The 27,877-nt window shown below is 43.1% G+C and overlaps 1 protein-coding gene across 4 annotated transcripts in view; it reads left to right on the forward strand.

Annotated features, from left to right (window-relative positions):
• Positions 1–27,877, forward strand: part of GRHL2 (grainyhead like transcription factor 2) — a 165,776-nt gene that overhangs the window by 128,355 nt on the left and 9,544 nt on the right. For 3 of the 4 annotated variants that reach the window (XM_019925041.3, XM_033843185.2, XM_019925043.3), the window contains 5 exons: positions 5,758–5,845; positions 6,338–6,477; positions 11,099–11,130; positions 21,196–21,290; positions 23,491–23,576. In XM_019925041.3, the coding sequence (XP_019780600.3) occupies positions 5,758–5,845; positions 6,338–6,477; positions 11,099–11,130; positions 21,196–21,290; positions 23,491–23,576 (441 nt within the window). The remainder of the gene's footprint in view (positions 1–5,757; positions 5,846–6,337; positions 6,478–11,098; positions 11,131–21,195; positions 21,291–23,490; positions 23,577–27,877) is intronic. The other variant, XM_033843184.2, reaches the window with a different exon arrangement.

Raw genomic sequence — 27,877 nt, forward strand, 5'->3', positions numbered from 1 at the left:
CTCCCTCCCACCCTCCCTCTCCCACCCCTCTAGGTGGTCACAAACCACCTAGCTGATCTCCCTGTACTATGCGGCTGCTTCCCACTAGCTATCTACTTTACATTTGGTAGTGTATATATGTCCATGCCACTCTCTCACTTTGTCCCAGCTTACCCTTCCCCCTCCCCGTATCCTCAAGTGCATTCTCTAGTAGGTCTGCATCTTTATTCCCGTCTTGCCCTTAGGTTCTTCTGACCTTTTTTTTTTTTTTAGATTCCATATATATGTGTTAGCATATGGTATTTGTTTTTCTCTTTCTGACTTACTTCACTCTGTATGACACTCTCTAGGTCCATCCACCTCACTACAAATAACTCAGTTTCATTCCTTTTTATGGCTGAGTAATATTCCATTGTATATATGTGCCACATCTTCTTTATCCATTCATCTGTTGATGGACACTTAGGTTGCTTCCATGTCCTGGCTATTGTAAATAGAGCTGCAATGAATATTTTGGTACATGACTCTTTTTGAATTATGGTTTTCTCAGGGTATATGCCCAGTAGTGGGATTGCTGTGTCGTATGGTAGTTCTATTTGTAGTTTTTTAAGGAACCTCTGTACTGTTCTCCATAGTGGCTGTATCAATTTACATTCCCACCGACAGTGCAAGAGGGTTCCCTTTTCTCCACACCCTCTCCAGTATTTACTGTTTGTAGATTTTTTGATGATGGCCATTCTGACTGGTGTGAGATGATATCTCATTGTAGTTTTGATTTGCATTTCTCTAATGATTAATGATGTTGAGCATTCATTCATGTGTTTGTTGGCAATCTGTATATCTTCTTTGGAGAAATATCTATTTAGGTCTTCTGCCCATTTTTGGATTAGGTTGTTTGTTTTTTTTGATGTTGAGCTGCATGAGTTGCTTCTCTGTTTTGGAGATTAATCCTTTGTCAGTTGTTTCATTTGCAAATATTTTCTCCCATTCTGAGGGTTGTCTTTTCATCTTGTTTATGGTTTTCCTTGCTGTGCAAAAGCTTTTAAGTTTCATTAGGTCCCATTTGTTTATTTTTGTTTTTATTTCCATTTCTCTAGCAGGTGGGTCCAAAAGGATCTTGCTGTGATTTATGTCATAGAGTGTTCTGCCTATGTTTTCCTCTAAGAGTTTGATGGTGTCTGGCCTTACATTTAAGTCTTTAATCCATTTTGAGTTTATTTTTGTGTATGGTGTTAGGGAGTATTCTAATTTCATTCTTTTACATGTAGCTGTCCAGTTTTCCAAGCAGCACTTATTGAAGAGGCTGTCTTTTCTCCACTGTATATTCTTGCCTCCTTTTTCAAAAATAACGTGACCATATGTGCGTGGGTTTATCTCTGGGCTTTCTATCCTGTTCCATTGGTCTATATTTCTGTTTTTGTGCCAGTACCATACTGTCTTGATTGCTGTAGCTTTGTAGTATAGTCTGAAGTCGGGGAACCTGATTCCTCCAGCTCCGTTTTTCTTTCTCAAGAATGCTTTGGCTATTCGGGGTCTTTTGTGTTTCCATACAAATTGTGAAATTTTTTGTTCTAGTTCTGTGGAAAATGCCATTGGTAGTTTGATAGGGATTGCATTGAATGTGTAGATTGCTTTGGGTAGTAGAGTCATTTTCACAATGTTGATTCTTCCAATCCAAGAACATGGTATATCTCTCCATCTATTTGTATCATCTTCAATTTCTTTCATCAGTGTCTTATAATTTTCTGCATATAGGTCTTTTGTCTCCTTAGGTAGGTTTATTCCTAGATATTTTATTCTTTTTGTTGCAGTGGTAAATAGAAGTGTTTTCTTAATTTCACTTTCAGATTTTTCATCATTAGTGTGTAGGAATGCCAGAGATTTCTGTGCATTAATTTTGTATCCTGATACTTTACCAAATTCATTGATTAGCTCTAGTAGTTTTCTGGTAGCATCTTTAGGATTCTCTCTGTATAGTATCATGTCATCTGCAAACAGTGACAGCTTTACTTCTTCTTTTCCAATTTGGATTCCTTTTATTTCTTTTTCTTCTCTGATTACTGTGGCTAACACTTCCAAAACTATGTTGAATAAGAGTGATGAGAGTGGGCAACCTTGTCTTGTTCCTGATCTTAGTGGAAATGGTTTCAGTTTTTCACCATTGAGGATGATGTTGGCTGTGGGTTTGTCATATATGGCCTTTATTATGTTGAGGAAAGTTCCCTCTATACCTACTTTCTGCAGGGTTTTTATCATAAATCGGTGTTGGATTTTGTTGAAAGCTTTCTCTGCATCTATTGAGGTGATCATATGGTTTTTCTCCTTCAATTTGTTAATATGGTGTATCACGTTGATTGATTTGTGTATTTTGAAGAATCCTTGCACTCCTGGAATAAACCCCACTTGATCATAGTGTATGATCCTTTTAATGTGTTGTTGGATTCTGTTTGCTAGTATTTTGTTGAGGATTTTTGCATCTATGTTCATCAGTGTTACTTGCCTGTAGTTTTCTTTCTTTGTGACATCTTTGTCTGGTTTTGGTATCAGGGTGATGGTGGCCTTGTAGAATGAGTTTGGGAGTGTTCCTCCCTCTGCTATATTTTAGAAGAGTTTGAGAAGGATAAGTGTTAACTCTTCTCTAAATGTTTAATAGAATTCGCCTGTGAAGCCATCTGGTCCTGGGCTTTTGTTTGTTGGAAGATTTTTAATCACAGTTTCAATTTCAGTGCTTGTGATTGGTCTGTTCATATTTTGTTTCTTCCTGGTTTAGTCTTGGAAGGTTGTGCTTTCTAAGAATTTGTCCATTTCTTCTAGGTTATCCATTTTATTGAAGTCCACATTCTTAAAATAAATTTAAGAGAAACAATTTAAGTGCCAAATAAAAAAATAAAGATAGCCATCCCCTCTCAAAAGGTGGCAAAAGTGATCACAATATAATCAGGAAATCCTCAGGTGTATTTTTTTTTCAAATTTAACACTCCATAGTGAACATATAAGTTGAGGAATTTATTTTCAAATGATAAATTTGGTGTTTGCAGAAAATGTACTATTCTGGAAGAACTAGACTTTTTTGTGCTTTAGTGAGAGTGAAAAGATTATTTTCTAGAAGCTTTGGGTCACAAATAATCAAAGGAAGGAAAGGAATTCTTGGAAGGTCATGTTCAAGGATGCTTTCTCTATGTTAATTGAATGTATCAAAGCTGCCCTGGGTCATTGTGAAGTCAAAGCTTTATTTTAGATATGAGAACTGTGGCTCTCGAAGTTTGGATACTATCAGAATTGTTTTGGTGTGCTGATATCTGAGCCTTCTGGGCAGGAATTTCTTACGTAGATGTGGTACTAGGGCTAGGCTCTGTGGAGAGCTACTCTATGTTTTATGTTAATCCTTTGGATTTGGCATATCAAAGAATACCTGTAAAATAATGAGCAGGTGATCTTATTTCCTAGTAATTGACATTGAACATATATAAATCCTGAAACAGATTAATTTCAGACCTTTTTCTCATAGCAGTTGTACAAAATAAAACACCAATTTAAAAATAAAATTGCTTGACAAACCTTGGAGTGTGTCTTTGGTGAGTTGTAGTTTATATAGATGAATTTCCATATTTCTACTTACATTAAATACCATATTGTACAGTCTTTCAAATACAGAGAAAAATGTCTTACTTGGACACAATAAAAATGAATAGGGGCCTTTTGCTTATATTTCACACCCATTTGAACAAAGTCATGTTTGTGCATTTAACACTTTATTTTCTGAAAATATTATACGTTATCTAGACAAAAAACTCTACAAAACCTTAGTATATGTTGAAGAGACTTGCAAAGGAAATATTTCTATATTTTTTTTCTCCTTCTTTCTATGAATTTCTATGGTTTATAAACCTCAGTGACAATTCAAAACTTGAAGCACTGTGAAATAATTACTCCCTTTTGGTAGTAAGAAGTTTTGGGGCATAAAAATGCGTATTTAAAATATCTGATTAAACTATTATAACTATCCAAATCTTACCTGTGTAAAGCTCTTAGAACTCACCTGCCACAGAGGCAGTGCCCCATCAGGATTAGCTGTAATCACTCATTCTTCAAGAATTAGCTCTAAAGCCATGATGGATACCTTGATTGACCATACATCCCTGTTGTGTCATGGCCTTACTTTGGCCAGAATTGGGAATCAACTTTTTTTTAAAAAGCCAATTTGATAAGCAAACTCTATATTTCAATGTTTTAATTCAAACCATTTGTGTGTCCTTTTCTGTGAATTGCCTATTTCATGGCTCTTGTCTATTTCTTTATTGGTATGTTAGTTGTTTTTTTCATTTGAATCATTATTTATATATTAATGATTTAACACTTTATATGATATTTTATTGCAAGTATTTTCACCAATTTGTCCTTTGCCTCTTTTTAAAATAAATTTATATATTTGGCTGCATTGGGCCTTCAGTGCTGCACGTGGGCTTTCTCTAGTTGCGGCAAGTGGGGGCTACTCTTCATTGCGGTGTGTGGGCTTCTCATTGTGGTGGCTTCTCTTGTTGCGGAGCAGAAGCTGTAGGCGCGCGGGCTCAGTAGTTGTGGCTCGCGGGCTCTAGAGCGCAGGCTCAGTAGTTGTGGCGCATGGGCTTATTTGTTCCGCGGCATGTGGGATCTTCCCTGACCAGGGCTTGAACCTGTGTCCCCTCCATTGGCAGGCGGATTCTTAACCACTACGCCACCAGGGAAGTATCCTCGTCCTTTGCTTTTTAATCAATTTGTGTGTGTGTTTAACAGAAAGAGTAAGTTGTATACTCTCAAATCTATCTCTTTAGTGTGTGATAACTTGGGGGCAGTTTCTAGGGGTAGAGGTTGCTGGCCAGTCCTTACTTTACTATCCCTTAAATCCACAAAGGGCAGGACCAGTAAATGCAGATCTGAAATCTAGGGGAGGAGTCTAGGCTGGGAGTATATATCTGGATGTCACCTGTCTAGAGCATCATGGAAATATGGGTGTAGATGAATTCTTCTGTCGTAAGAATGGAAAGAGAGAAAAGAAAAGGAAACTGTGTTGGAATGTCTATTTGGGGAGTGAGAAGAGGAAAACGAGTTAGCAAAGCTGACCAGAAAGAGAAGATATTCAGAGAATCATGGACGGCCAAGAAGGCAAGAGACATAAGGTGACGGTCAACTGGTTAAGTCAGATGGATTTGGCAAGAGAAGCCAATGAAAAAGTCAAAATACAAGGAACAGAGGAGCAAAAAGGAAGCAAATAGACCAGCCTCTTCTATTCGGTCAAATGAGCACCATCTCTAAGAGCATATGAACATATTAAGACAAAACCCCAAATCATACTTGTATGTACAAAATGATCTTAAAGCCTCTGTAGTTTACTTATGCCCTCCCTTATTTCCTCTACTGCAATGACTTTTTATAGTTCCGTACCAACGAGCAAAGGAAAAATTTTATAGGGAATTATAGGAATTACCAGGAATGATGTTAACGAGCTGATGCTTCATCCTACAACATTTTATTATGATCAGTAAAATTACTTAACCGGCTTCACTGTGATAGGGAACAGGGGGAACTCTGGGAAGAGTGGGATCGCTTGGAGGTCAACAAGGTACTGTAAACGAAGGAGCAGTCTCAGCCTTCAGAGTGGAGGCCTGACCTCGCCAGAGGACGGAAACGGGGCTGCCTGGCTCACCTCCCCACATTTTGTTTCTTATCCCTGTGGCTTGTGTACAGACAGTTGCTCTGGTAACATGCCTAGCATTGTCTGCATGTGTTTTTCCCTGTCAGGGAGCAGAAAGAAAAATCCGAGACGAAGAGAGGAAGCAGAACAGGAAGAAGGGGAAAGGCCAGGCCTCCCAAACCCAGTGCAACAACTGTGAGTGTGGCTGCAAAGGGGTAGGCTTTGTCTGGGCCAGGTCCACTGGGGAATGGGTGAAAAGAAGTGGGTTGCGGGTAAAATATGGACATGCAAGGGATGGCTTGCTTTTCCCTAGCAGTGGAGAAGGGGCGAACTGTCCCTGTTAAACGTAAATAGAATCACATGATCACAATGTTAGAACTAGGAGGGATTTTTCTAATGTCAAGGAGACCAACATCCTCCTTCTCCAGACAAGGAATCTAGGGCACAGAGAGGGACAGGAGGGCAAGAGGGGACCGGAGCTCCCCCTCAGGACTGCTCACGCCAAGTCCACTCTCTTTCTGCTGGTTTGGTGATGGGAGAGGGGAAGCTTTTAAAGTGTGTTCACATCTGTGGTGTTTGGGAATCTTCATAGGAGACAGTCATGAACTTTAGCTAAGATCAGATCTTACAGGTGAGAGTTTAGTCATTCACAGCCTTCTCACTTATGGGTTTTGTGATTGTGTCCAGCCTCTGATGGGAAGTTGGCGGCGATACCGTTACAGAAGAAGAGCGACATCACCTACTTCAAGACAATGCCTGATCTGCACTCCCAGCCCGTCCTCTTCATACCCGATGTTCACTTTGCAAACCTGCAGAGGACAGGACAGGTATGGCCTCCCTGCTAACATCTGCCTGCCATCCATTCACTGGGCTGGTAGAGCCTTAAGACAGCATCACTTCAGGCACTATTGATCTTAAAAATAAAACCCATGAATTGAACAAAAAGTCAGCTCTTCCCTACAGAAAATGGAATTTTATAGAAAGGAATGTCTCAGGAGAGGAAACCAACTTACTAAGGGGAAGGTGAGAGTGAGCTGATAATCTCGAAGTGTTGACAAAGCAATGAAAGAGGAAGAAAGTAAGAAGGCTGATAACCTGTAAGAAAAGTTTTGTTTTGTTAGTTTTGTCATGTGGGATCCACCTGATGCGATGAAGCTCCATCTAATGGTGGGAAATTGAACTGCACCCATAACTTTAGAAAGTTGCCCAAGAGGAAAAATTCTTTGATTAAATAAAACTCTATCAACAATTTTTCCCTTAGTAAATTAACAGTTTCCATTGAATAGGTAAATAATTTCACACCAAGAGAAAAATGAGATTGTAGACAAGCCTTTTAAAAAAAGTTCCTGTCTTCTAGGTATATCTATAAGTGAAATTATAGAAATAATATTATATAAAGATCCAATAATTAACTCATTATGGTAGCTCAAGTTGATGAAATGTTATGCAGCCACTAAAATTATATTTATGAAAACTATGTAGCAACATAGGAACTCATTATGATAATGTTCAGAGGGGAAAAAAGTACAATAGCCATTTGTATCTATACTGTGATTCCAAATATATACCTGAATTCGAACAAGACAAATTGTAATACTTGATGAGTAGGGCTAGGAGATGGATGACTTTTTGTAATGTCTTTAGTATTATTTTTTTTATGTTATGAATTAAAATTGTGTGAGATAATTACTTCCCCAGTGTTAGCCAGAATTGTCTTTCACCAAACCAGTTGGGTTTAGTGACTCTTGTATTGATTAGTTTTCTTTTAAACTCAGAGTCCTCTGAGGAAAGGTCTGTTGAGAAACAGGTGCATAATGACACATTCCAGTTTTTCTTCCATTCTAAGTGTTCACACACTCATTAGAATTGACCTTAGTCTAGGAGCAGAAATCATTATCAGCTTAACTTTCTCTTTCTGGAGAATATTTTGTGTATGAGACAAAGCAGTTGTACACCAGGGCTTTTTTTAAAAGTTGCTGTTTTTGACACAACATGGCAATAAAATACCCATAGTTTTTTCTTAGAGTGCATTCCACTAAAATGTAGCATTCCCATCTTGTCTTGCTTGTTTGATAGGAAAAGGACACAAAGAAGAAAGGAAGAATATTATGATTTATTAAGCTATGAGGGCCAGCACCTATTTTTATTATTTTTTAATTCCCAAGAACATGATGGTGATTTGTGTATTTACAGTCTTCGTAAATACATGGGATTTTTTGAAGCTAGGTGTCCACACCTTCCAGGAGAGAGGGGGAAACTGAGTTAAATTGCTCTTATTATTTACTGGTGTGATTCTGGCTTCAGCCCGGTGTCAAAACTGACAGCCTGACCTGTTCTCTTGGCAAGATTTCTCTGAAATACACAAAGCTGTAAACGAATCCTAAGAGGAAAAGTGACCAAATCTGACTGCTCGTGACTGTCAGTCCTCTGGCCTCACTTGCTCCCTCCGTGTCCTGAGCTGGGCTCCTAGCCTGTGGCTGAATCAGAAGGAAAGTGTAGCCTTTACCGTGGGTTGGTTGCAGCAATTTGCAAAGCAGCCCAGTCAGCGTCCCCTGGGGCGTTGCGAAGTTAAGTTCCGCTGTCTGGGGCTGTTCTTGAAGAGCCTCCGGCTTCCCCTGTGGCCTTGGAGTCAGAGTTAAGGGGCTCAGTTAGGGAGCCTGCCTGGGCTTCAGGCAACAAAGGAACACACTCTTCTGTGCTCTAGAACAATGGGTGAACGTCCTGTGGTTGATCAACTTGCTTGGCCGAAGGAAAGGAGCGCCTACTGTGTAGCTGGCTGGAACTTTAAAGGCTGCCTTTTCTTAGAAAAGCTGCGAGCCTTGGGAGATGGGTCCAGAGGCAGGAGGGAAGAGGGCAGCGCCGTGGCGTGAGAAGTGGGCATGGGACAGGGCTTGGCTGACTTTGACAGGCAAAATGAGAGCTAGTTGTGGCAGATCAAAAGCTGGGCCAGTTTTACCATAAGGGAGCAGGGGCGGGGAGGGGAGGAAGGGCCATGGTACCCACTGCAGGCGTGAGCCTGGTAAAATCAGCCACGCGGCAGCCCTGCACAACTGCGGGGCAAGCAGCTGTTTAGCTTTCATGGTCGGTGAGCGCTCCGAGCCACGCTGAAGGCACCTCAGCTCTGGTCACGTGGCCTGGGGAGCAGGCTTTTCACTATCAGCCCACATGTCCCCTGCTCCTTCATTATCTCACTGATTCACTTGTGGGTTGATACATTCACCAGACGGTTATCAAAACCTCACATGAGGGCATGAACCCAACGTGCAGGCTCTGTGGAGATCGTCAGTCTCCCTCTCCTCGCACTGACGTCCTGATACGCACTGTGGCTTCTGTCGGGAATGCCTTTAAAAAGAAGTGACAAGGGGAGCTTGGGAGAAACGGTGGGAGGCAGAGGCATTATCCCACTGGATAACATGTACTTGGCGGGTATGACCCTTCCTCTAGCCACCTGAACACAGGGAGGACATCATTCCTCCCTCGCACCCTCAAGAACCGTCTCCCCACTTGTGGCTTGTAAACCCTCGATCCCCCAGATCAGAGGCATTCTTTTTTTTTTTTTTTTTTTTTTGCGGTACGCGGGCCTTTCACTGCTGTGGCCTCTCCCGTTGTGGAGCACAGGCTCCGGACGCTCAGGCTCAGAGGCCACGGCTCACAGGCCCAGCCGCTCCGCGGCATGTGGGATCTTCCCGGACCGGGGCACAAACCCATATCCCCTGCATCCGCAGGCGAACTCTCAGCCACTGCGCCACCAGAGAAGTATAGGCATTCTTGATAAGAATGCAGGTTCCCAAGTTCCATTCCAGGCCTTTCAAATTAAAATCTCTGAAGGGGGACTCTGGGAATTTGCATTTACGAGAAGTTCTCCAGATAGTTTTTATGCACTCTAAAGTTTGAGAAACACTGTCTAAGAATTAAATTCATGCAATAAGCCCTACAGCCAACCAAGAAGAAACAGTGGGTCATTACATGAGAGGAGGAGAAATGACAGTGCAAGGAGGTGACAGGGACGGTGCAGCAGAGGCTGCTCAGGAGGCCAGGAGGACACTTAAGAGAAGGCTGCTTCCAGCTTTGGGTCACCAGTCACCTTTGCAGAGAGCTGTCCATTACCCTACCAGGGTGGTGCAGCAGGGTGGATGTATTATGCCACGTTTAAAGAAACCAGCAAAAGACAAGCCAGCATCAGGAACTTTTCCTCCAAATCCAGTTGTGTGTCCAGTGCTATGGCTCAGGCTCCCTTGCTTATGTGGGTCACTCTATATGCATCTAAATAGACAGTCCCATTACTAGCACATGCCAGTGCTCTGATGCCACACTGAAACGTGGGGTCTGGGGAGGAAACGTGTTACCTTCATTGTTCTCAGTTTAAGAAGAAACAAAGTATACAATACAACCATAGACATTAAAAAGTTTAAGAGGAAAAAGTTCCCTGTGGAAATCCGAGCTAATGTCTAGAATGACTCATTCCCAAAGAGTTCCAGGTAACCAGCTTTGTTATATAACTAAGTTTGGGTTTGGCAGCATCCCAGGAACGGCCACAAGCCTTTGAGAAAGTTTCCACGGAGAGTGTCAGTCTAGACACAGCTGTTTCTCTCCCAGGTGGCTGCAGCAGGGACAGTGAAGAAATGGATTAGAACCAGAGGTGACTTTGAAGTTAATGTGTGAATGTTGGATACTAACTTGAGTTTCATCCTTCACCCAAATGGAAATGGTCCTGCAGCACATAGTTAAAGCTCACAAAAGGCCCACAATTAATTGTCATAAATAATTGGATGAAGAGGACTTAACATACATAGCGGATACCCTCTGGATTTCCGGAGTTGCATAAAATAAGGATGCTTCATAATGTCTTTAAATCTGATTCTGCCTGCTGCCATGCTGGCCACCAAAAGAAGTCTCTTTTTCTTCTGGCCAGAGCACCTCCTAGAGCTAAATGACCTTTCCTGGCCTGAGGGTAGTTAACGCCTAGATTTTTGTGGTCGCGGGATGCCAGGGTAACCCAGGTCCCTTTGGGGAAAAAACAGAGGCCTGGGGTTACTGCCGTGGGGACTTCCTGTTCTGCACTCTTCTCCAAAGCACTCTGTCTGGAGTCAGCTCTCCTGTGGACTGGATGGGATTGGTTACTCACAGGCCCTGCTCCAAGGCCTTCGTAAACAATGATTTTTAGATCTTGCTAAAATATTTCCTTAATGCCAAAAGCAAGATTTGGCTTAGGGCTATAGGTAAACTGATTTCCAATTTTAGTTCATTAAAATCTAAGAAGTAACCCTAGGGAGACTGTGAAGAGGTTAAATTTGTATTTCCTCAGACACACATGTGCAGCATCATTAAACAGATTTGTCTTTTGTCTTTTTTGAGACAGTGTAATGCCTTAGGAAAGTCTGTGCATCATGTAATATATTTCCATTTCTTGTGTCCAAACTACAGTAAGCCTGTTGTTTTGTTCCACAGGTGTATTACAACACGGATGATGAACGAGAAGGGTAAGACACTCGGTCTTTTCACTCAAGCACCCAAAGTCAGTTCATGTCAGTAGAAATGGGTTTCCAAGCACAGGGTAATGGGGCAGGGGGTGAGAATGTCTGCTCAGCCTCCAGACTCAGAGCTAGGAAAGGCTTGACTCTGGGGATTGTCTGGAAGGAGGCTGGGGAAGGCCATTCTCCTTCCAGGCAGATGTAGCACAGCATACTGCTAGGCAATGTCTTCTAGGCAGTGTTGCACAATATACTGCATCCTTGATAGGTGGTCAGCCAGCTTCTACTTGAATGTTCCCAGTGATGGGAATATTCTGATACTCATGATACTGTTGGCCAGTTCCAGCTCCAGGAAGTTTGTCTGTTGAACTGATGTCTGTCTTCTTTTGACCCATTAGCTCTATTTCTGCTCTCTGGATAAGTCTCAACCTTTCCTCCTCATTCAGACATAGTTTTACCTCTCAGCATCTTAATTCCCCCTCCAGGGGGTACCACTAGATTTGTTAATAGTCTCCTTAAAGCTGGCTCTCAGAAATACACATGTTCTGAACCACAGGAGTTGGAGATTATATTGGGATGATTTCTTCTTGTGACCTGGATACTGTTTTTCTCTTAAAGCAATCTAGAACTACGTTCATTTTTCATCTACATAACATTACTTATATACAACTAAAGTCTTGGTTTGCATTAATTACATGTGTATAACTAAACTCTCTAGATCACTAGTTTTTCAAACTATAGTCAAACCAGGTATTCTTCCCTATGCAATTAACATATTTACTGGTAAAACATTTCAAAGTGAAGTAAGTGGAGCAGATATTCTTGAGCTCATTTCCTAGAGCAGAGCTCAGGGAACTATAGCCTAAGGGCCAAATCAAGGCCTAATACTTTTTGTACTGTCTGCAAACATGTTTAAATGGTTGAAAAAATCCCAAAGAAGAATAATATTGCATGACACTTGAAAATTATGAGGTTCAAGTGCCCAGAAAGGAAGCTTAATTGGAATACAGCCACGTTAATGCCTTGTCTTGTCTCTGGCTGTCTTGGTGCTGCCACAGCAGAGCTGAGTACAGAGGCGCTGCTGTAGTTGCAGCAGAGACCGTCCGTCTAGCCAGGAAAGCCTAAATATTTACTTTACAGAAGAAGTGTGCCACCCTCCAAAGGATAGAGGATCTCAGAAGAGCCTAATAATTCCCTAGTTGGTTAGGAGCAGAGCCTTGTCCAGGATTTGACCTCTAGATTCTGAGTTCCAAATTTTCTAAATACATAATTAGATTGTTCTTTTCGTCTTGGTACAGAGGCAATATATTCCAGGGGTGGGAATGGACAGAAACGCTTAGCACGAGCAGTTGTAATCTGTTGTTCACGTAGTTTACAAAGGACAGGTTGGTGTCACAGAAAGAACGTTGACTCTGAGCTGAGGAAGCCCGGGTTCTACTCCCGGGCTGCCGCTCACCCGTGTGAAACCTGGGGCCACCTCCCTGACCTCTGGGCTTCGGTGTCCTCCATCGTAAAATGAGGATTTTGTATAAGACGATCTGTACGATCTCTTGTGAGAAAATTGAGTGTTATATAAGAAATGCCTGGGACCTAAATGCTCTTGCACGTGCAGGCTGCGCTTGTGAATCTGCCTCAGCGTAACTGTCCTTCCCTGCAAGTCGGCAACATTTAGGTGGCGAATTGACCTACTTTGACCTCTTTTGGCCTGGCCTCTCTGTAACAGTTCTCCTCTTTTATTGCAGAATCTTGAGGCCTGAGGCCCAAGGCTCTTACTCTTAACCATCTTCTCATTAGAGTTCGACTGAGCAATATGGGCGGCCTTGGAGCCCGGCGTTAACACATAGTAGGACTTGGCTATGGTTACATGTAAAAGTGGTAATCGACATTCACTGGACACCTTGGCTAGGCACTGTCCTAAGTGCTTTCTATGGATGATATTATTGGATTCTTCCAAAATTCCCATAGGGAAGATGCTATACGTACTTCCACTTTATAAGGAGGAAACTGAAACTTCAAAAGGTCAGGAAACTTCTAAGCCGCACAGCTGGTGAGTGACAGAGGCAGGATTTGAACCTGGGTCTAGCTGCACTCCCATCGCCTGCCTTTAGCCATCACGCCCCATCACCTAACCCTCGTAATTCTTGATCTGTGGCTGCCAAGGAATCATCCAGAGACAGGCCCTCATCGTGATGGCTCTCTGGCCTTGACAAAGGCACACCGTTTGGATTTTCGGACCCAGGTTGTGACAAGCCTAGGAGAGTGTACCTGGCGGAGGGGGTCAGTTCACCGAGCCCTGGGGAGAACCACCTTCACGGGCATTCACTTAGCCTTCATCAGATCAGGACTGTCTGGCCAGTTCTCCTCTCTCCCTGCCAGGCATAAATCAGTTAGTATTGAAGCATCTAACTGAGTGTTGGAGAGCGTCCTTCAGGCAGCCACCAGCTGGAGGACACAGCCTGCCCAGGTGCACCAGGGCCCTCTCCCGACTACTCCAAAGCCGGAGCGGTGGCCAGACACGGGCTTGTTCATGAGGAGGAGAGCTTTTTGGCCTGAAGCGCCAGCAGTTATAGAGAAACTAGAGAAAGTTCGGATGAGGTGGGATGGGGAGCCATCGCCAGCTAGGTACCTGAATGAAACGAAAAGAGGAGCACCTGTTCGCTCCTGCCTCCGTGTCTAGTGATAAGTATTTGGGGTGACTTCTGGTGCTGAATCTGGGGATCACAGACCCCATGCAGGCTTGTTTCCTAGGCAGGGGCTACAACAGATACAGAGGCTTTTGGACACCATCTCTGAGCAGCAGGTCTCTCGCTGCGTATCAGAATCAAGCCGGGGAGTTAAAAAAATACTCACATACAGGGACCGTCTCCGGGGATTTTGACTAAATTGGCAGATGGGTGCAGCTCAGGCATGGAGACCTTTTTAAAGTCCCCAGGTGATTCTAATGCACGCAGTGTTTGAGAACCACTGCTCTAGAGCCAGTCAGCCATGATTTGAGTCTTGCATTGATCTTACAAGCTGTGTAACTTAAGATAACAACCTTTTGGGGCCTCAGTTCCCTCATCTAAAAATAGCAAATATTAATACCTACCTGCTAGAATTATTAGAAGCATTAATACATAAAATGCCCTGACACATGGAAGATGCTTTCAAAAAAACAGAGCTGTTGTTGTTGCCAAGGTTCCTTTTCAGGCCCTAAATAAATGATACTTCATTGAGAAATGGAAGAGAGGAAGATGAAGAAAAATGGAAAGAAAAACCAGACAAAAAGGATTTTCTGTAGAGCTGAGCCCTTAACCGGGGATTCATGAATGGCTCTCATGGGGAAGAGGGAAGGGCCTTACGCTCCCTGAAACAGTATTTAAATTGATATTCAAATATCATGCATGATGAGAAATTCTATTTCCGTTATTTCTGGGGATCTGGTATCCATCTCCATCTGACCTCTAGTTCCTGGAAAACCATTCTTGCCTTAATCCTCTGTCCACACTGGTCCCCACAGAGGTGTCCCCCGTTCCAGTCTATTGTGAGGTCCCCTCAAGTCTAGCAGCTCTGTGGCTTCTGCACTGCATTTGGGGCACAGGGATTCTTGGCAAATTTGGGCATCCTCATGTCTGTTTTTAATCAAACCTTTTATTTCAAGATAATTATTGATTCACATGCACTTGTAAGAAGCCCAACCCCTTTTCTTTCTTTCTTTTTTTTTTTTTTTTTGGCCACACTGCTCAGCATGTGGGATCTTAGTTCCCCGACCAGGGATTGAACCCAGGCCCACGGCAGTGAAAGCACCATTTTAACCACTGGACCACTGGGGAATTTCCAGGCCCACCCCCTTTTCAATTGATGGTATTTTGATTTTTACTGTTAGATATTGCAGTTAAAAAATCCACCCAATAATACTCAAATCTGCATCAGATATACAAGGAAGATTTTTAGAAAATATTTAAGGAAATGAAAATCATGTTTACCATCCCTCAGAGTAGCAGATTTTTATCAGTTTCTTACATTAGTACCAGTTATTCTTGCTTGTATACTAGTTAGCCATTTTGCAAATTAGAAGATTTGAACTAAAGACTCTTAGAACTAAGCTTTGCCTTTTTTAATAAATTTAACCTACATTTGCCCTCTCTGTTGCTCTTCATTCTTTGCTTTATTTCTCTGTTTCTCTTTGGGATCCTTTTCCTATTTTTTTTTTTAATTGAAGTATAGTTGATTTACAATGTTGTGTTAGTTCCTGGTGTATAGCAAAGTGATTGTTATACATGGGATCCTTTTCCTATTGCCAGAAGAATTCTGTTTAATAATTCTTTTGTTGTGGAACTTTTGGCAAAGAATTCTCTCATATTTGTTTATTTGTTGTAAATGTTTTTATTTTGTAATCGCTTTTCTAGGGTATTTCTGTTAGGTATCAAATTCCAGGTTGGCAGTTACTTTCTTTCAGTTTTGGTTTCCATCATTTTTTGTTGAGAAGTCAACTGTCTTATTGTTGCTATTTGAAATGTAATCTTTTCTTTCTTCCCTTCCTTCCTTCCTTCCTTCCTTCCTTCCTTCCTTCCTTCCTTCCTTCCTCCCTTTCTTTTTTCTTTCATTTGAGAAAGACTGCTTTAAAATTTTTCTCTTTCTCTCAGGTTTTCAAATTTTTTATGATGTTTCTACGTGTGGGTTTTCTTTGTACTTTCTTTTTCCCCCTGCTTGGTATTTTATACCACTCATTGAATCTGTGAGTTGATGTCTTTCATCAGTTTTGGAACATTCTTGGCTGTCATCTCTTCAAATAGTGCTCTTCCCTGTTCTCTCCCCACTCCTTTGAGACTCTAAATGTGTATTAGAGTTTTTTATTCTGTCCGTATGTTTTTTATGTTCTTTTCTAAACTGTCCATCTTCTTTACTCACCATGCTCCAGCCTGGATATTTTCTATTGACCTCTCAAATCCTCTCTTCTGCTAGGTTCAATATACTAAACCCATCTATTGAGTTATTAATTTCAATTATTGCACTTTTTAGTTCTAGGACTTCCACTTAATTGGTTTATTTTAATGAACTTCAATTCTAAATGTCTTGTCATTTATTTTCATGAACATAATAACTGTGCTATAAGTATGTTATCTGGGTGTGTTTCTATTGTATGTTTTCCCCTTGGTCCTGTTTAATATTTGATAATCATTGAATGATGAACAATATGCGTAAAAATTATGGAGGCTCTGGATGACCATATTTTTCCTTATGAAGGTTTTCCCTATCTGGTATGTAGCCTTAGTTAACAGATCACCATAACTGAGTCAGGGACAGAACTGACCCAAAGCTGGGTTGCAGTTTATTTTAACCTCAGATGACCTCTAATTCATCCTAACTCCTAGATTGTACCTTTGAGGGACTTTCTATGGGTCTTTTTCCTTCATGGAGCTTGAAGTTCAATTTTTGTCTCCTTAGCATGGGGAGACTACCCAAGCCTCCTCTGTGAGTTTCAAGGGCTTTCTGCTTAACTTCTTACTCTCTCATCCTGTGCAGCTTAAAAACTTGGCAAATACCTGGGAAGGAATACTGCAGTGTCTGGCTTACTTCTCTGTGCTTCTCTACTCTCTGGAAGTTTTCCTATTAGTCCTGAATAACTTTGCAGCCCTAAACACCAATTTCTGTTTCTCTAACACCATAAGATTGCCAAAAGCTGTGCAGACTTCTTTGCCATTAAGTATGTGCCTCTGCTGCGATCACCATCCTCTACTCCCAGCTGAGAAATGGCAAATGCTTCCAGAGGAAAGTGGCCCACTGACTATCAGCTCACCTCTCGCATTTTTCTCCTCTGAGATCTCAGCTCTCAGGTTCTGGCCGACTCAACAGTAGTGTCCAATACCTTCAATAAGATTAAATATATATGTATATATATTTACAGTTACTTACATCGTTCTTGGCTGGAACATTGCTTGGTTTGCCACAAGATACAACATCTTAGCCAGAAACAGAAATATCTGTATTTCCTCTGGGGCCTATTGACCTAGTTATTTACTACTTTCAATTGTAAGCTCTTAACTACCATAATTATAAACATATGTGGGGTTTGTTTGTTGATTTTGGTTTGTGTGTACTGAGTGTGTCAGATGAACTTCTATCAAGACCCTGAACTAGCATTGATTAAAGTCATTTGGGGATGATAGGTTCTTCCCCAGAGTGATTTATTGTTGAAAATAAACTAATTGAGATTCTACTCCATAATGTGAAAGACTTTGTGAGGACTTGAACATAAGAGCACCTCCTCTTTTCTGAGGCTAACAAAGGGTAAGGATGTTAATTTATTTAGGGCAGATGTGGTCATCAGCCTACACAGGCCAGAAGCAGAGTTGTGAACTAGACAAACTATGTCTCCATGGTGCCTGCACCTCCTTTCCATGCTTTATTTTGGTACCTCCTCACCTAGGTACTGATGCCTAGTGTGGTTCAGCCTGATAGGTAGGGCTCAACATTGCCAAGTATGTCCAGAGACAGGCTTCAGATCCAAACACCTTCCCAGTTTTTCTTCTGATGAAACTTAGCCATCCTTTTTTACACCTCAGGGACTTGCTTTCCCTGACATTGACCCCACAAAGCAATGATTTCATATGTTGCTGGAACTGGAGTCCCTCTACATGTTAACATGTTGTGCCCACGGGATGGAGACTGATGTCAGAGAAAGCACCTTCTCCTTGTTCTTGTCCTTTTGTGCTACAAGCCAGTGTAATTGAACAGGACATTAGGAGACCTGAAATCTTTACTCTTTCTGTCAATTGGGCAGTCATTTCTGCCCCTTTTTTTCTCACCTTGCTTTAAAAAGAAATGAAACCATTGAATTCAGACCACACAAGCTTATTGACTCCTACTGGGTTTATAGATTTGAAAGTGTGAAAAAACATTTCTGAACTCCCAAGAGAAATGTGGTTTATCCAAGATGTTATTTTAATGGCAAAGTTTGTCATGCTCAGAATGGGGTGCTGTCAAAAGTCAACAGACCTGGAAAAATGTAAATAAATCTTTCTTAATGAGAGAAAGAAAATCCCTAGTTTAGGAACCCTAACACAACATGAAAGAGTGTCTGGTGATGTTTCAGGCTATTTACCCATCATTAACCTACTGGTCATTGACAGCAATGTCAATAGATTTTTAATCTTCTGCTCCCAGGGTCATGGTCAGTCCAGCTCCAAGACATGACAGAATAATATGACCCGCTTTTATGGTTTTAAAGAAAAGTGAGGGAAAGATAGAGGGAACAGTGCTCTAAAAACTTATTACCACCTTCAGCTGGGACTTGAGTTTGAGTTTTTCTTCTGGCTATTTCCATAGTTTGACTTACTATGGAATAAAATAGAATGCTGACTCTGAATATCATTTCTCATACCCTCACTCATCATCATCTCACATTTATCGAGTACTTTATCAGGAGGTTGCTCCTCAGAGCTGGGTTCTCTCAACAGCCTGTTTCACTGTTTTAGCTGCGTTGCCCTGCATGAGACACATAACGCCCTGAGCCTTAGTTTGGTCGTCACCGAAATAGGGATAAGATTGGTCTTTGTGCTGCTGGCTCACAGAGTGTTCATAAGACTTAATTGACCAAGGAGATGTAAAGTGTTTTGATGAAAAGCGTGGTCTTATTAAGGGCTCATAAACATAATTTTGGACCACCTAGAGTAGAAGATGGTAATTTAAAGCCTTGTTGGTTTAATACTTTAAACTATTAGAATTAATAGAAGTACTTTTTGGATTGTCCACAGTTTTATACCATGTGTTCTTTCTACCACTGGACCCCACCATTAGCTCCAGTTGAGAATTGATAAAAAGAACTTCTTAATGACAATGATGCCAATAGGGACTTGGCTTTGGAGCAGGGTTTTTTGTTTGTTTGTTTGCAGTACGCCGGCCTCTCACTGTTGTGGCCTCTCCCGTCGCGGAGCACAGGCTCTGGACGCGCAGGCTCAGCGGCCATGGCTCACGGGCCCAGCCGCTCCGCAGCATGTGGGATCTTCCTAGACCGGAGCACGAACCCGTGCCCCCTGCATTGGCAGGCGGACTCTCAACCACTGCGCCACCAGGGAAGCCCCGGAGCAGGGTTTTATATTATCTTGGAAGCTTGGGATTGATATAATTGTCAGTCTCTGATGCAGGAAGCTTTTCCAACTTTAGCCCTTAAATTGGGCCAAAGTGGTAGTTTGGGCTGTTTGCTATCTGATAGTGAATGGAAACTTTGAGCTCTTTTAAATTGTCTGCCTTATGTACTCTTCCCCGTTATGTCTCTTCCTCAAATCTCTCCAACTTTAATTATCATGATCATCATGACCATCATCATCTCTAACTAACACTTCTGTAGTACTTAAAATGTATCAGGCAACTTTGTGAGTTTGAATTTACATTATGTTGAATTCATTTAAGCCTCTCAACATCCTCCTTTTAAAGAGGCTGTTGGCTCAGGGCAGTTGAAGAATTTGTCCATGTTTCCGTAGCTAGTAGATTGCAAAGCAGGGGTTTATTTTTTAAATTTTTAATTGAAATATAGTTGGTTTACTGTGTTGTGTTAGTTTCAAGTGTACAGCAAAGTGATTCAGTTATACATATAATTTTTCAGATTCTTTTCCATTATAGGTTATGGGTTATTACAATGGATTATTACAATAAGATATCGAGTATAGTTCTTTGTGCTATACAGTAGGTTCTTTCTGGTTATCTATATTATATAGAGTAGTGCGTATATTTTAATCCCAAACTCCTAATTTATCCCTCCCGCCCTTTCCCCTTTGGTAACCATAAGTTTGTCTTCTATGTCTGTGAGTCTGCAAAGCAGGGGTTTAAACCAAGGTAGTCTGGACCCCAGATCTCATGTCTTAACAATTCTGCAGAACTGCCTATCTGGCATTGCTTCATGTGCCTGGTTCCAGGAATCCCCAGAGAGATTAAAGTCTTCTAAAAACCTACACCTGCTCTCTTGAGGGCTTAAAGGACCATAAGACTCCATGCAGGGGCATTTTCTCAGTGTTTTAGTCAGTTTGGGTTGCTATAACAAAATACCATAAACTGGGTGGCTTAAATAACAGAAATGTATTTTTCAAAGTTCTGGAGGCTGGAAGTCTGAGATCAGGGTGCCAGTATGGTCAGTGTCTGGTGAGGACCCTTTTCTGGCCTGCAGATCACCATCCTCTTGCTGTGTCCTCACGCGGCAGAAAGAGAGAGGGTGTCCTTTTCTCATAAAGACACTCCCATCATGGAGGCCCCACCCTCAGGGCCTAATTACCTCTCAATGCCCGGACCTCTGAATACCATCCTCCTGGGGGTTAGGGTTTCAGCATATGAGTTTGAGGGGACACTCAGCGGCAATGACTTCTCTTCAGTGACAATCTGTTCTTCTAATTTCCTTCCTCTGGAACAGCCCTCCGTTCCCTAGAGTGCCCAGACAGACAGAGACTTTGGGAGGAAATGCAGAGCCACCAGAACTGGCCAGTTGGGGACCCGTGGGCCCTCAGGAAGGGGGACCGAAACCCTCTCCCATGAGGAAGGGCCGGGTCTAGGGAACCTCAGCCACTGCAGTCTCCTCTGCTCCAAGCTGATGGAGTTGTGGAACAGCAGGAACCGAGGGCAGCCTCATAACTTAGAACCAGCGAGGCAGGCCCGTGCCATTTCCAGAGGTCACGCTGTGCCCTCGGGGCTGGCGAGAAAGTGCGGGACACCCAGGCCCTAGCTAGGTGGGATGGGCTGTATAACTTGCACACCACACAAACACAGGGCTCAGGCCCGCATCCCCAGCCCTGGTCTTCTGAGCAGGAAGGGGGGTTAGGTGCAGAACGGAATGGGTAAAACCCAGAGGCCTCACCTCGGTGGATCCATGTTCAGCAGCAAGGAGGATGTCTTAGGGCCATGCATGAAAGATACTGGCATGTGTGTTCTGCCCCACATGCAGACTTGGGACCCGTGAGGGGGAGGCAGGAGGTTGGTGCGTGGATCCAGTCGTGATAAGGGATGGCGTAAACAAAGGGAAGAGATAGGGACCGACACATCCATACACCTTTTTGTTGGCACCCCGGGTGCCTTCCTTAATTAACACTTTCTCCTCACCTTTTCTAGCAGCAGTGTCCTTGTGAAACGGATGTTCAGGCCCATGGAAGAGGAGTTTGGTCCGGCACCTTCTAAGCAGATGAAGGAAGAAGGGATGAAGCGAGGTACTGTTCCCGTTGAGGCCCTCCCCCGGTGTTGCTCCAATTAGGAATGGTGGTGGGGACATTTCACTGAGAAGAACCCCCAGCCCGGCCCATGTCCCTGTGGTTCCGTGCTAGCCTGGGGATGCTTTTATTGATCCAGGAAGTCCACAGTCTCCTCCTTTGCTTTAAACCTTATCTTTTTAAACACCCTAAGCAAACATTTATTCTTCCTGGGCACTGATTCTTTCCTTTACCTTGAGGGAAATGTAGTGAATATACTGACTCATCAAGCAGTGAGATACAAGGTTAAAAAGAAGCTCGTGCTGTGTTTGACAATACTCTCTCATAAGCAGCAGCAGCTGAGAATCCTTCAACAGACGCAAACGATTAATCACGGTACAAGTCAGGGAACCTGTTTTCTGTGACATCCCAACTTACTCATTTTCTCTCAGTCAGGGATCTTATCCCACTTCACCGAGAGAATGAGAAACGAAGCACAGGCCTGTCAGTGTCTTGCTCAGCATCTCGATGCTGTGCTGATTCATTGTCCCTCCTGGGAGTAAGGGGAAAGGGGAGGTGGTGGCTTTTCTCCCCACATCCTGCTGTAGCCAACACCAAGAGCTTCCAGAGACCTTCTGCTTACAGCACTGGACTTTTAATGAGTCAGGTTACCGTACGTCCACCATCTGCACAGGCTTGAGGTTTTTGTTACTGAGAATTTTTTTTTTCCTATTTGTTGAAATGGGATTTGCATAATGGTCGAGAGCATCCCCTGTGTAGCCTCCCTCAGCCACATCGAGTCACGTGACCTTGGGAAGGTCCTCTGCACCTTGGAGTCCTCACTTGTAAAATGGGGTGACAGGAGTACCCACGTCACAGAGGGAGGCTTGATGAGTTAATGTATGTAAAACACCAAACTCAGGTGCCCAGTACATAGTAAGCACTCCATCTTCACTAATATAATTAGTTTTATTTTTAGACCTGGATCTAGTTAAGGAATATTATCATAATTGTGAATGAGTAATGAGCATTTCAGAATTCAAGGAGTGTAAATACCTGAGTAGTGTTAATTACAGTAGTAATATTTAAACCTATAAAGGGTTTTCTGGCTTCACAGGCTCACCATCAAATATTCGAGTGCATTTTGAGCTCCATTCCTGCATGCCTTTTATATCTCATCCTTTAGAATGAGGGCAATGTTATATGGAAATCAAGGATCACACGGGCCAAAGTGATAGTAGCTTACATCCATATTTAGTACATGCTGGCTGGTCCAAAGCTTGTGTTTTTCAGATATTTTGAGGTTGTGAAGTCTGCACAAAAATTGCCATCAGGAATTGCTGAGACAAAATGCAAAGTTACGGCCTTTGAGACATCTCAGTCCTAGGGACACGTGAGGGCACTGCAACCTTCCAGCAATAGAGAACTCGTTCTCCCGGGAGTGGCTTTTCTTTGGAAAGGGACAGTGGAGTTACTGAGCCCCTCGCCTGGAGCTCCTATGCTGAGCTGGGCTTTGAGAGGCACAAGGAGTCAGGGTCAGTGACAGTGCCCGTTGTTTGTTAGAAGTTCTCCAGGACAGAGAATGACTGTAATTATCACCAATGCCGTTATTTGTTTTGCCTTTGTAGCCACTTCTCAGGGTGGCTCTCTCAAAGTCATGGGAGTCGGTTGCCTTTGTCTGTACAAGCTCTGGGATGCCTGATAATGGTTACTGCTATGTTAGTGGAGTGATTCCTATCCACAGATACACAGTTAATGAGAGCTGCCTCTCTGGGCAGGCCCTGGGGGTGAGCTGTAAGCCCAGCATGCAGGTGTGGCTATCGACAAGCCCAGCAGGAGATGGTGGCAACTGCAGCCCATCAACCCGCTGCCATGCCCCCTTTAACCCATTCCAGGGGCTCCTACAGCAGAAGTAGCAGCCACACTATTTTAAAGACAATGATTTTCCAAGAAGAGGTCTGTAAATCCAGTGGAAGCGGCCCTCATTTAAATATTGGGCTGGCCAAAACGTTCGTTCGGGTGGGTCGAACTTTTTGGCTAACCCAATAGAATATGGTTTGGGGTTTCCTTAGGGTCAGCCTGCTGGAAATTACATTTTTCTGTTGGGGGTTACAGGAAGAAGTTACAGAATGTTCATCTGTAACAGCCACTGGTAGGAAGCAGTCTCCTGGGGCAGCTGTGTGGGCTTCGCAGTCACGGCTTCCCGTCCCTTCTCTTTCAGTGCTTTTGTACGTGAGGAAGGAGACAGACGATGTGTTTGATGCCTTGATGTTGAAATCCCCCACCGTGAGGGGCCTGATGGAAGCGGTAAGCAATGAACCCCCTTCAGCCTCCGAGAAACCGGCATGTAGTCTCCTGAGCTGAAATCCATTTATTAAAATGCAGCCTTCGAGATGGCCCTGGAATGAGCTTTCTCAAGGAAAAAGAAAAAGTAGAGATTCATGGGGACACTGATTTCCACCCTGTCTGGCTTATTATTAGCATCTTAAGGAGAAGGAAACTTTGTAAAACTGCCAATTCCCTGTCAGTTTAAGGCTAATCAGAGTAAGATGCCACAGAGAAAGTTTAAACTGTGAGTTTCCATTTGTCTCTGCATGAAACCAAATTAGATACGTTTAACTTCCAAATCTATACAGAACAAAAACGATTAGGAAGTGTCTTGCCAGCTGCGATAGTGTAATCCAAAATAAAATATGACCTGTTTTGGTTAAGAAAAAAATATAAATTGCAGAGTTATAAAATGATTTAAGTAAGATTCTGAAATCTCTCCTTCCCTCTTCATCCCCTGTTTAGTCTAGCATTACCCAACCTGGGCTCAGGAAGTTATTTTATGTTTTATCCATGTATTATCCATCTGAATATGACTCTACATTGAAAATGATATCTGACTCCCCTGTACAACCATGTTGTAGAAGATCCAGGGTTTTTGTGGTGATGAAGACAGCAGGACTGCCAAGGGACAGTCTAGAATTTTTGTTGGTCTGGAAAACTGCTGCATTGAAACAGCATATTGGGCTATGGAGTAATATGTGAAAATGTGTAGGACAGTGACTATCAGTGGAATCATCACTATGTTGTCTTTTGTGGATGGTTTCTTTCACTTTGCGTAATGTTTTTGAGGTTCATCTATGTTGTAGTATGAATCAGTACTTCATTCTTTTCTATGGCTGAATAATATTCCATTGTGTGGATATACCACATTTCGTTTTTCCATTCACCAGTTGATGGACATTTGGATTCCCCCCCCCCCCACCTTTTGGCTATTGTGAATAGTGCTGCAAAGAACATCCAGGTACAGGTGTTTGTTTGAATACTTGTTTTCAATTCTTTGGGGTGTATACTGAGGAGTGGAATTGCTAGCCAGACACGTAAGGTCACATTGTATAATCGTACAATTTATAGGACATATCAAGAACAGGCAAATCCATTGAGACAGAAAGCAGATTAGTTGTTGCCAGGAGTTGGGTGAAAAGTGAATGAGAAAAGTCTACTTAGTGAGTTTCCTTTTGGGGTGATGAATTGTTCTGGAACTACATAGTCCTGACGTTTGCAGAACATTGTGAATGTACTAAATGCTACTGAATTGTATACTTTAAATGGTTTAAGTGGGGAATTTATATGATATGTAAAAAAATTATTTATTCATCTGAAATTTTTTTTAAAAAGCACAAGAATGTTACCAATGTGGTTGGCATTGTTAGGCAATTCAGAGCAGGGCATGGAGGACCACCCTCTAAGAAACACCTGGCTGGAGGGTTTGGTAATCTCTTCTGTTCTCAGGATCTGTCATTGGCATGGCGTTTGTTGTTACTGAATCTGCCCCCCACCCTATAAAGGGAAAACAAAACCAGAAATGAACACAACAAAAAGTATCATCTATCTCTCTTCAAATGAACTAGGATTTTTTTAAATAACCCTAAAATGACTGGAAGATTGATTTATGAGCTACAGAAGCCCTTTGAACAAATTTCATACCTTTAATCTGGCCTTTAAGATCATATTACTGAAACTGACTTACCTAGGATGGTGGTGAAGCTGAAAATTACTTTAGCAGCTGTTTTGAATGCATATTCCCAGTCCTCAACCCCAGATTCCCTTTCTGCTGAAGTGGAGGTGGGGGAGGGCGGTGGAGCAGCAGGAATCTGCATTTTTTTTTTTGCGGTACGCGGGCCTCTCACTGTTGTGGCCTCTCCCGTTGCGAAGCACAGGCTCCGGACGTGCAGGCTCAGCGGCCATGGCTCACGGGCCCAGACACTCTGCGGCATGTGGGATCCTCCCGGACCGGGGCATGAACCCGTGTCCCCTGCATCGGCAGGCGGACTCTCAACCACTGCGCCACCAGGGAAGCCCAGGAATCTGTATTTTTAACAGTTTTTCAGGGTATTCTGAGATCAGCCAGGTGTGAGAACCACTGACCTAGACCAATTCTGAACTGATTCATTACGCCTTCTTCCTTGGTGTCTTCCTTTCCTGTTTGTGACATCTGGCTAGTTCTACAAGTGTTCTGTAGCTGTGGTCTCGCTGGATCACAGTGGGGTTAAATGTCACCTTCACTTCCACCCAAACAATCCCTGAGTTAACTCTGCTTTTTTGTTTCTCTCTTCCCCAATTTGTTTCTCTCTTCCCCCAGGGGCTTTGTCTCTTGCTGTCTTCTGTGTATCCCCAGGTGTTTGAGCATATATATTTGTTGACTGAATTGAGCATCCGGTCAGATGTCATCACCGTCATTTACAGATGTGGGGTTTCCTGAGCTCCACAGAGAGGCAGAGCCAGCTTAAGCCCTTGAGCAACTTAAGTCCACTTAGGGAGACGTCCACACATGAAAAGTTATTGCAAGAAGAATAACCATTCCAAGTCACAGCTCACAACAACTAAAGGAAAGAAGCTTAGGCAATAGTAAGCCATCAGGCAAGAAGTAGTGTGTATGATGGTTGATCCCACACAGTCAGGGTTCAAATCCTAGCTCTGACACTTCAGAGTAGTGTGACCCTGGGCAAGTTACTCAACCTCTCTGTACCCCAGGTTCATCGTTTCTGAAATGAGAGTAATAATAATATGGGATATTATTATGAAGATAGATACTGATAAAATGAGATGTAGTGTTGTTTCGAGGATTAAATGAGTTCCTATACAAGGTGTTTAAAGTAGCACATAGAAACACTGTATATAGGGAGTTCCCTGGTGGTGCAGTGGTTGAGAATTCACCTGCCAGTGCAGGGGACACAGGTTCGATCCCTAGTCCGGGAAGATCCCACATGCTGTGGAGCAACTAAGCCCATGCGCCACGACTACCGAGCCTGCGCTCTAGAGTCCGCGAGCCACAACTGCTGAGCCCACGCGCCACAACTACTGAAGCCCATGTGCTCTAGGGCCCGTGTGCCACAACTACTGAGCCCGTGTGTTGCAACTACTGAAGCCCACATGCCTAGAGCCCGTGCTTCACAACAAGAGAGGCCACCACAATGAGAAGCCTGCACACCGCAAGGAAGAGTAGCCCCCGCTCGCCGCAACTAGAGAAAGCCCGCATGCAGCAACGAAGACCCAATGCAGCTAGAAAAATAAATAAAATTTTAAATACAGAAACACTGTATAAATGAAAATATATATATATATATATATATATATGTGTGTGTGTGTGTGTGTGTGTGTGTGTGTGTAGTAGACGGCTGTAAGTGCTATGGGGTGGAGAGGCAGATTGAGATTCCCTCAAGCCAAAGGGGCTAGAGAAGGGTGTTCTCCCCTGGTGAAGCTGGCTGGGTGCACAGGGAAAAGGTGGCTCGTGGCCCCGGTAGCACCCCCTTCTATGCAGCTGAGTCATTCATGCATGGAGATGCAGGCCTGTCCTCCCCAATTCTATTGACAGGTCAAATGTAGCCACCTAGGAAGTATTTATAAGCAAGAGCCACCCCTTTTCCAAAAGTGCACCTTAGGGGCTTCCCTGGTGGCGCAGTGGTTGAGAGTCTGCCTGCCAATGCACGGGACACGGGTTCGTGCCCGGGTCCGGGAAGATCCCACATGCCGCGGAGCGGCTGGGCCTGTGAGCCATGGCCGCTGAGCCTGCGCGTCCAGAGCCTGTGCTCCACAACGGGAGAGGCCACAACAGTGAGAGGCCCGCGTACCGCAAAAAAAAAAAAAAAAAAAAAAGTCATCGGCCTCCAGAGCTGGCAGTTGTGTTGGATGCCTCTAGACCAGGCAGACAGAGTCCTACATTGGTGAAAACCAATGGAAGTCTCTAGTTCTGCCTGTCACATATCTGAGGTTTCTGGGCAAAGAGAACTCTCCACAAAGTAAAAGTCTAAAAGTTCCAGATCGTCAGCTAGCCAGTAACACACTGATGAGATATGTCCAAGACCTAGGATCCTCTTGGGCATCAGGGAAGTCTTAGGGGGTCCTTAAAAATATTGATCATGAGCTTTTAAAAATGATGGACATATACGAGCAGTTCAGACTACTTGAAAATCACAAAGAAAAAACCAGGCAGTCCTAATGCCCCCGCTCTGAGAACTATCACGAAGCGTGTGCTTGCCATGCACACGGAAGGGGAGTGTTGTGGTGACACCATCCAGCTCCTGGGCAGAAGGATTCCTTCCGTAATCTCCCGACAGATG

Source organism: Tursiops truncatus, chromosome 17 (genome assembly GCF_011762595.2).
Source record: "Tursiops truncatus isolate mTurTru1 chromosome 17, mTurTru1.mat.Y, whole genome shotgun sequence".
Lineage (NCBI taxonomy): Eukaryota > Metazoa > Chordata > Mammalia > Artiodactyla > Delphinidae > Tursiops > Tursiops truncatus.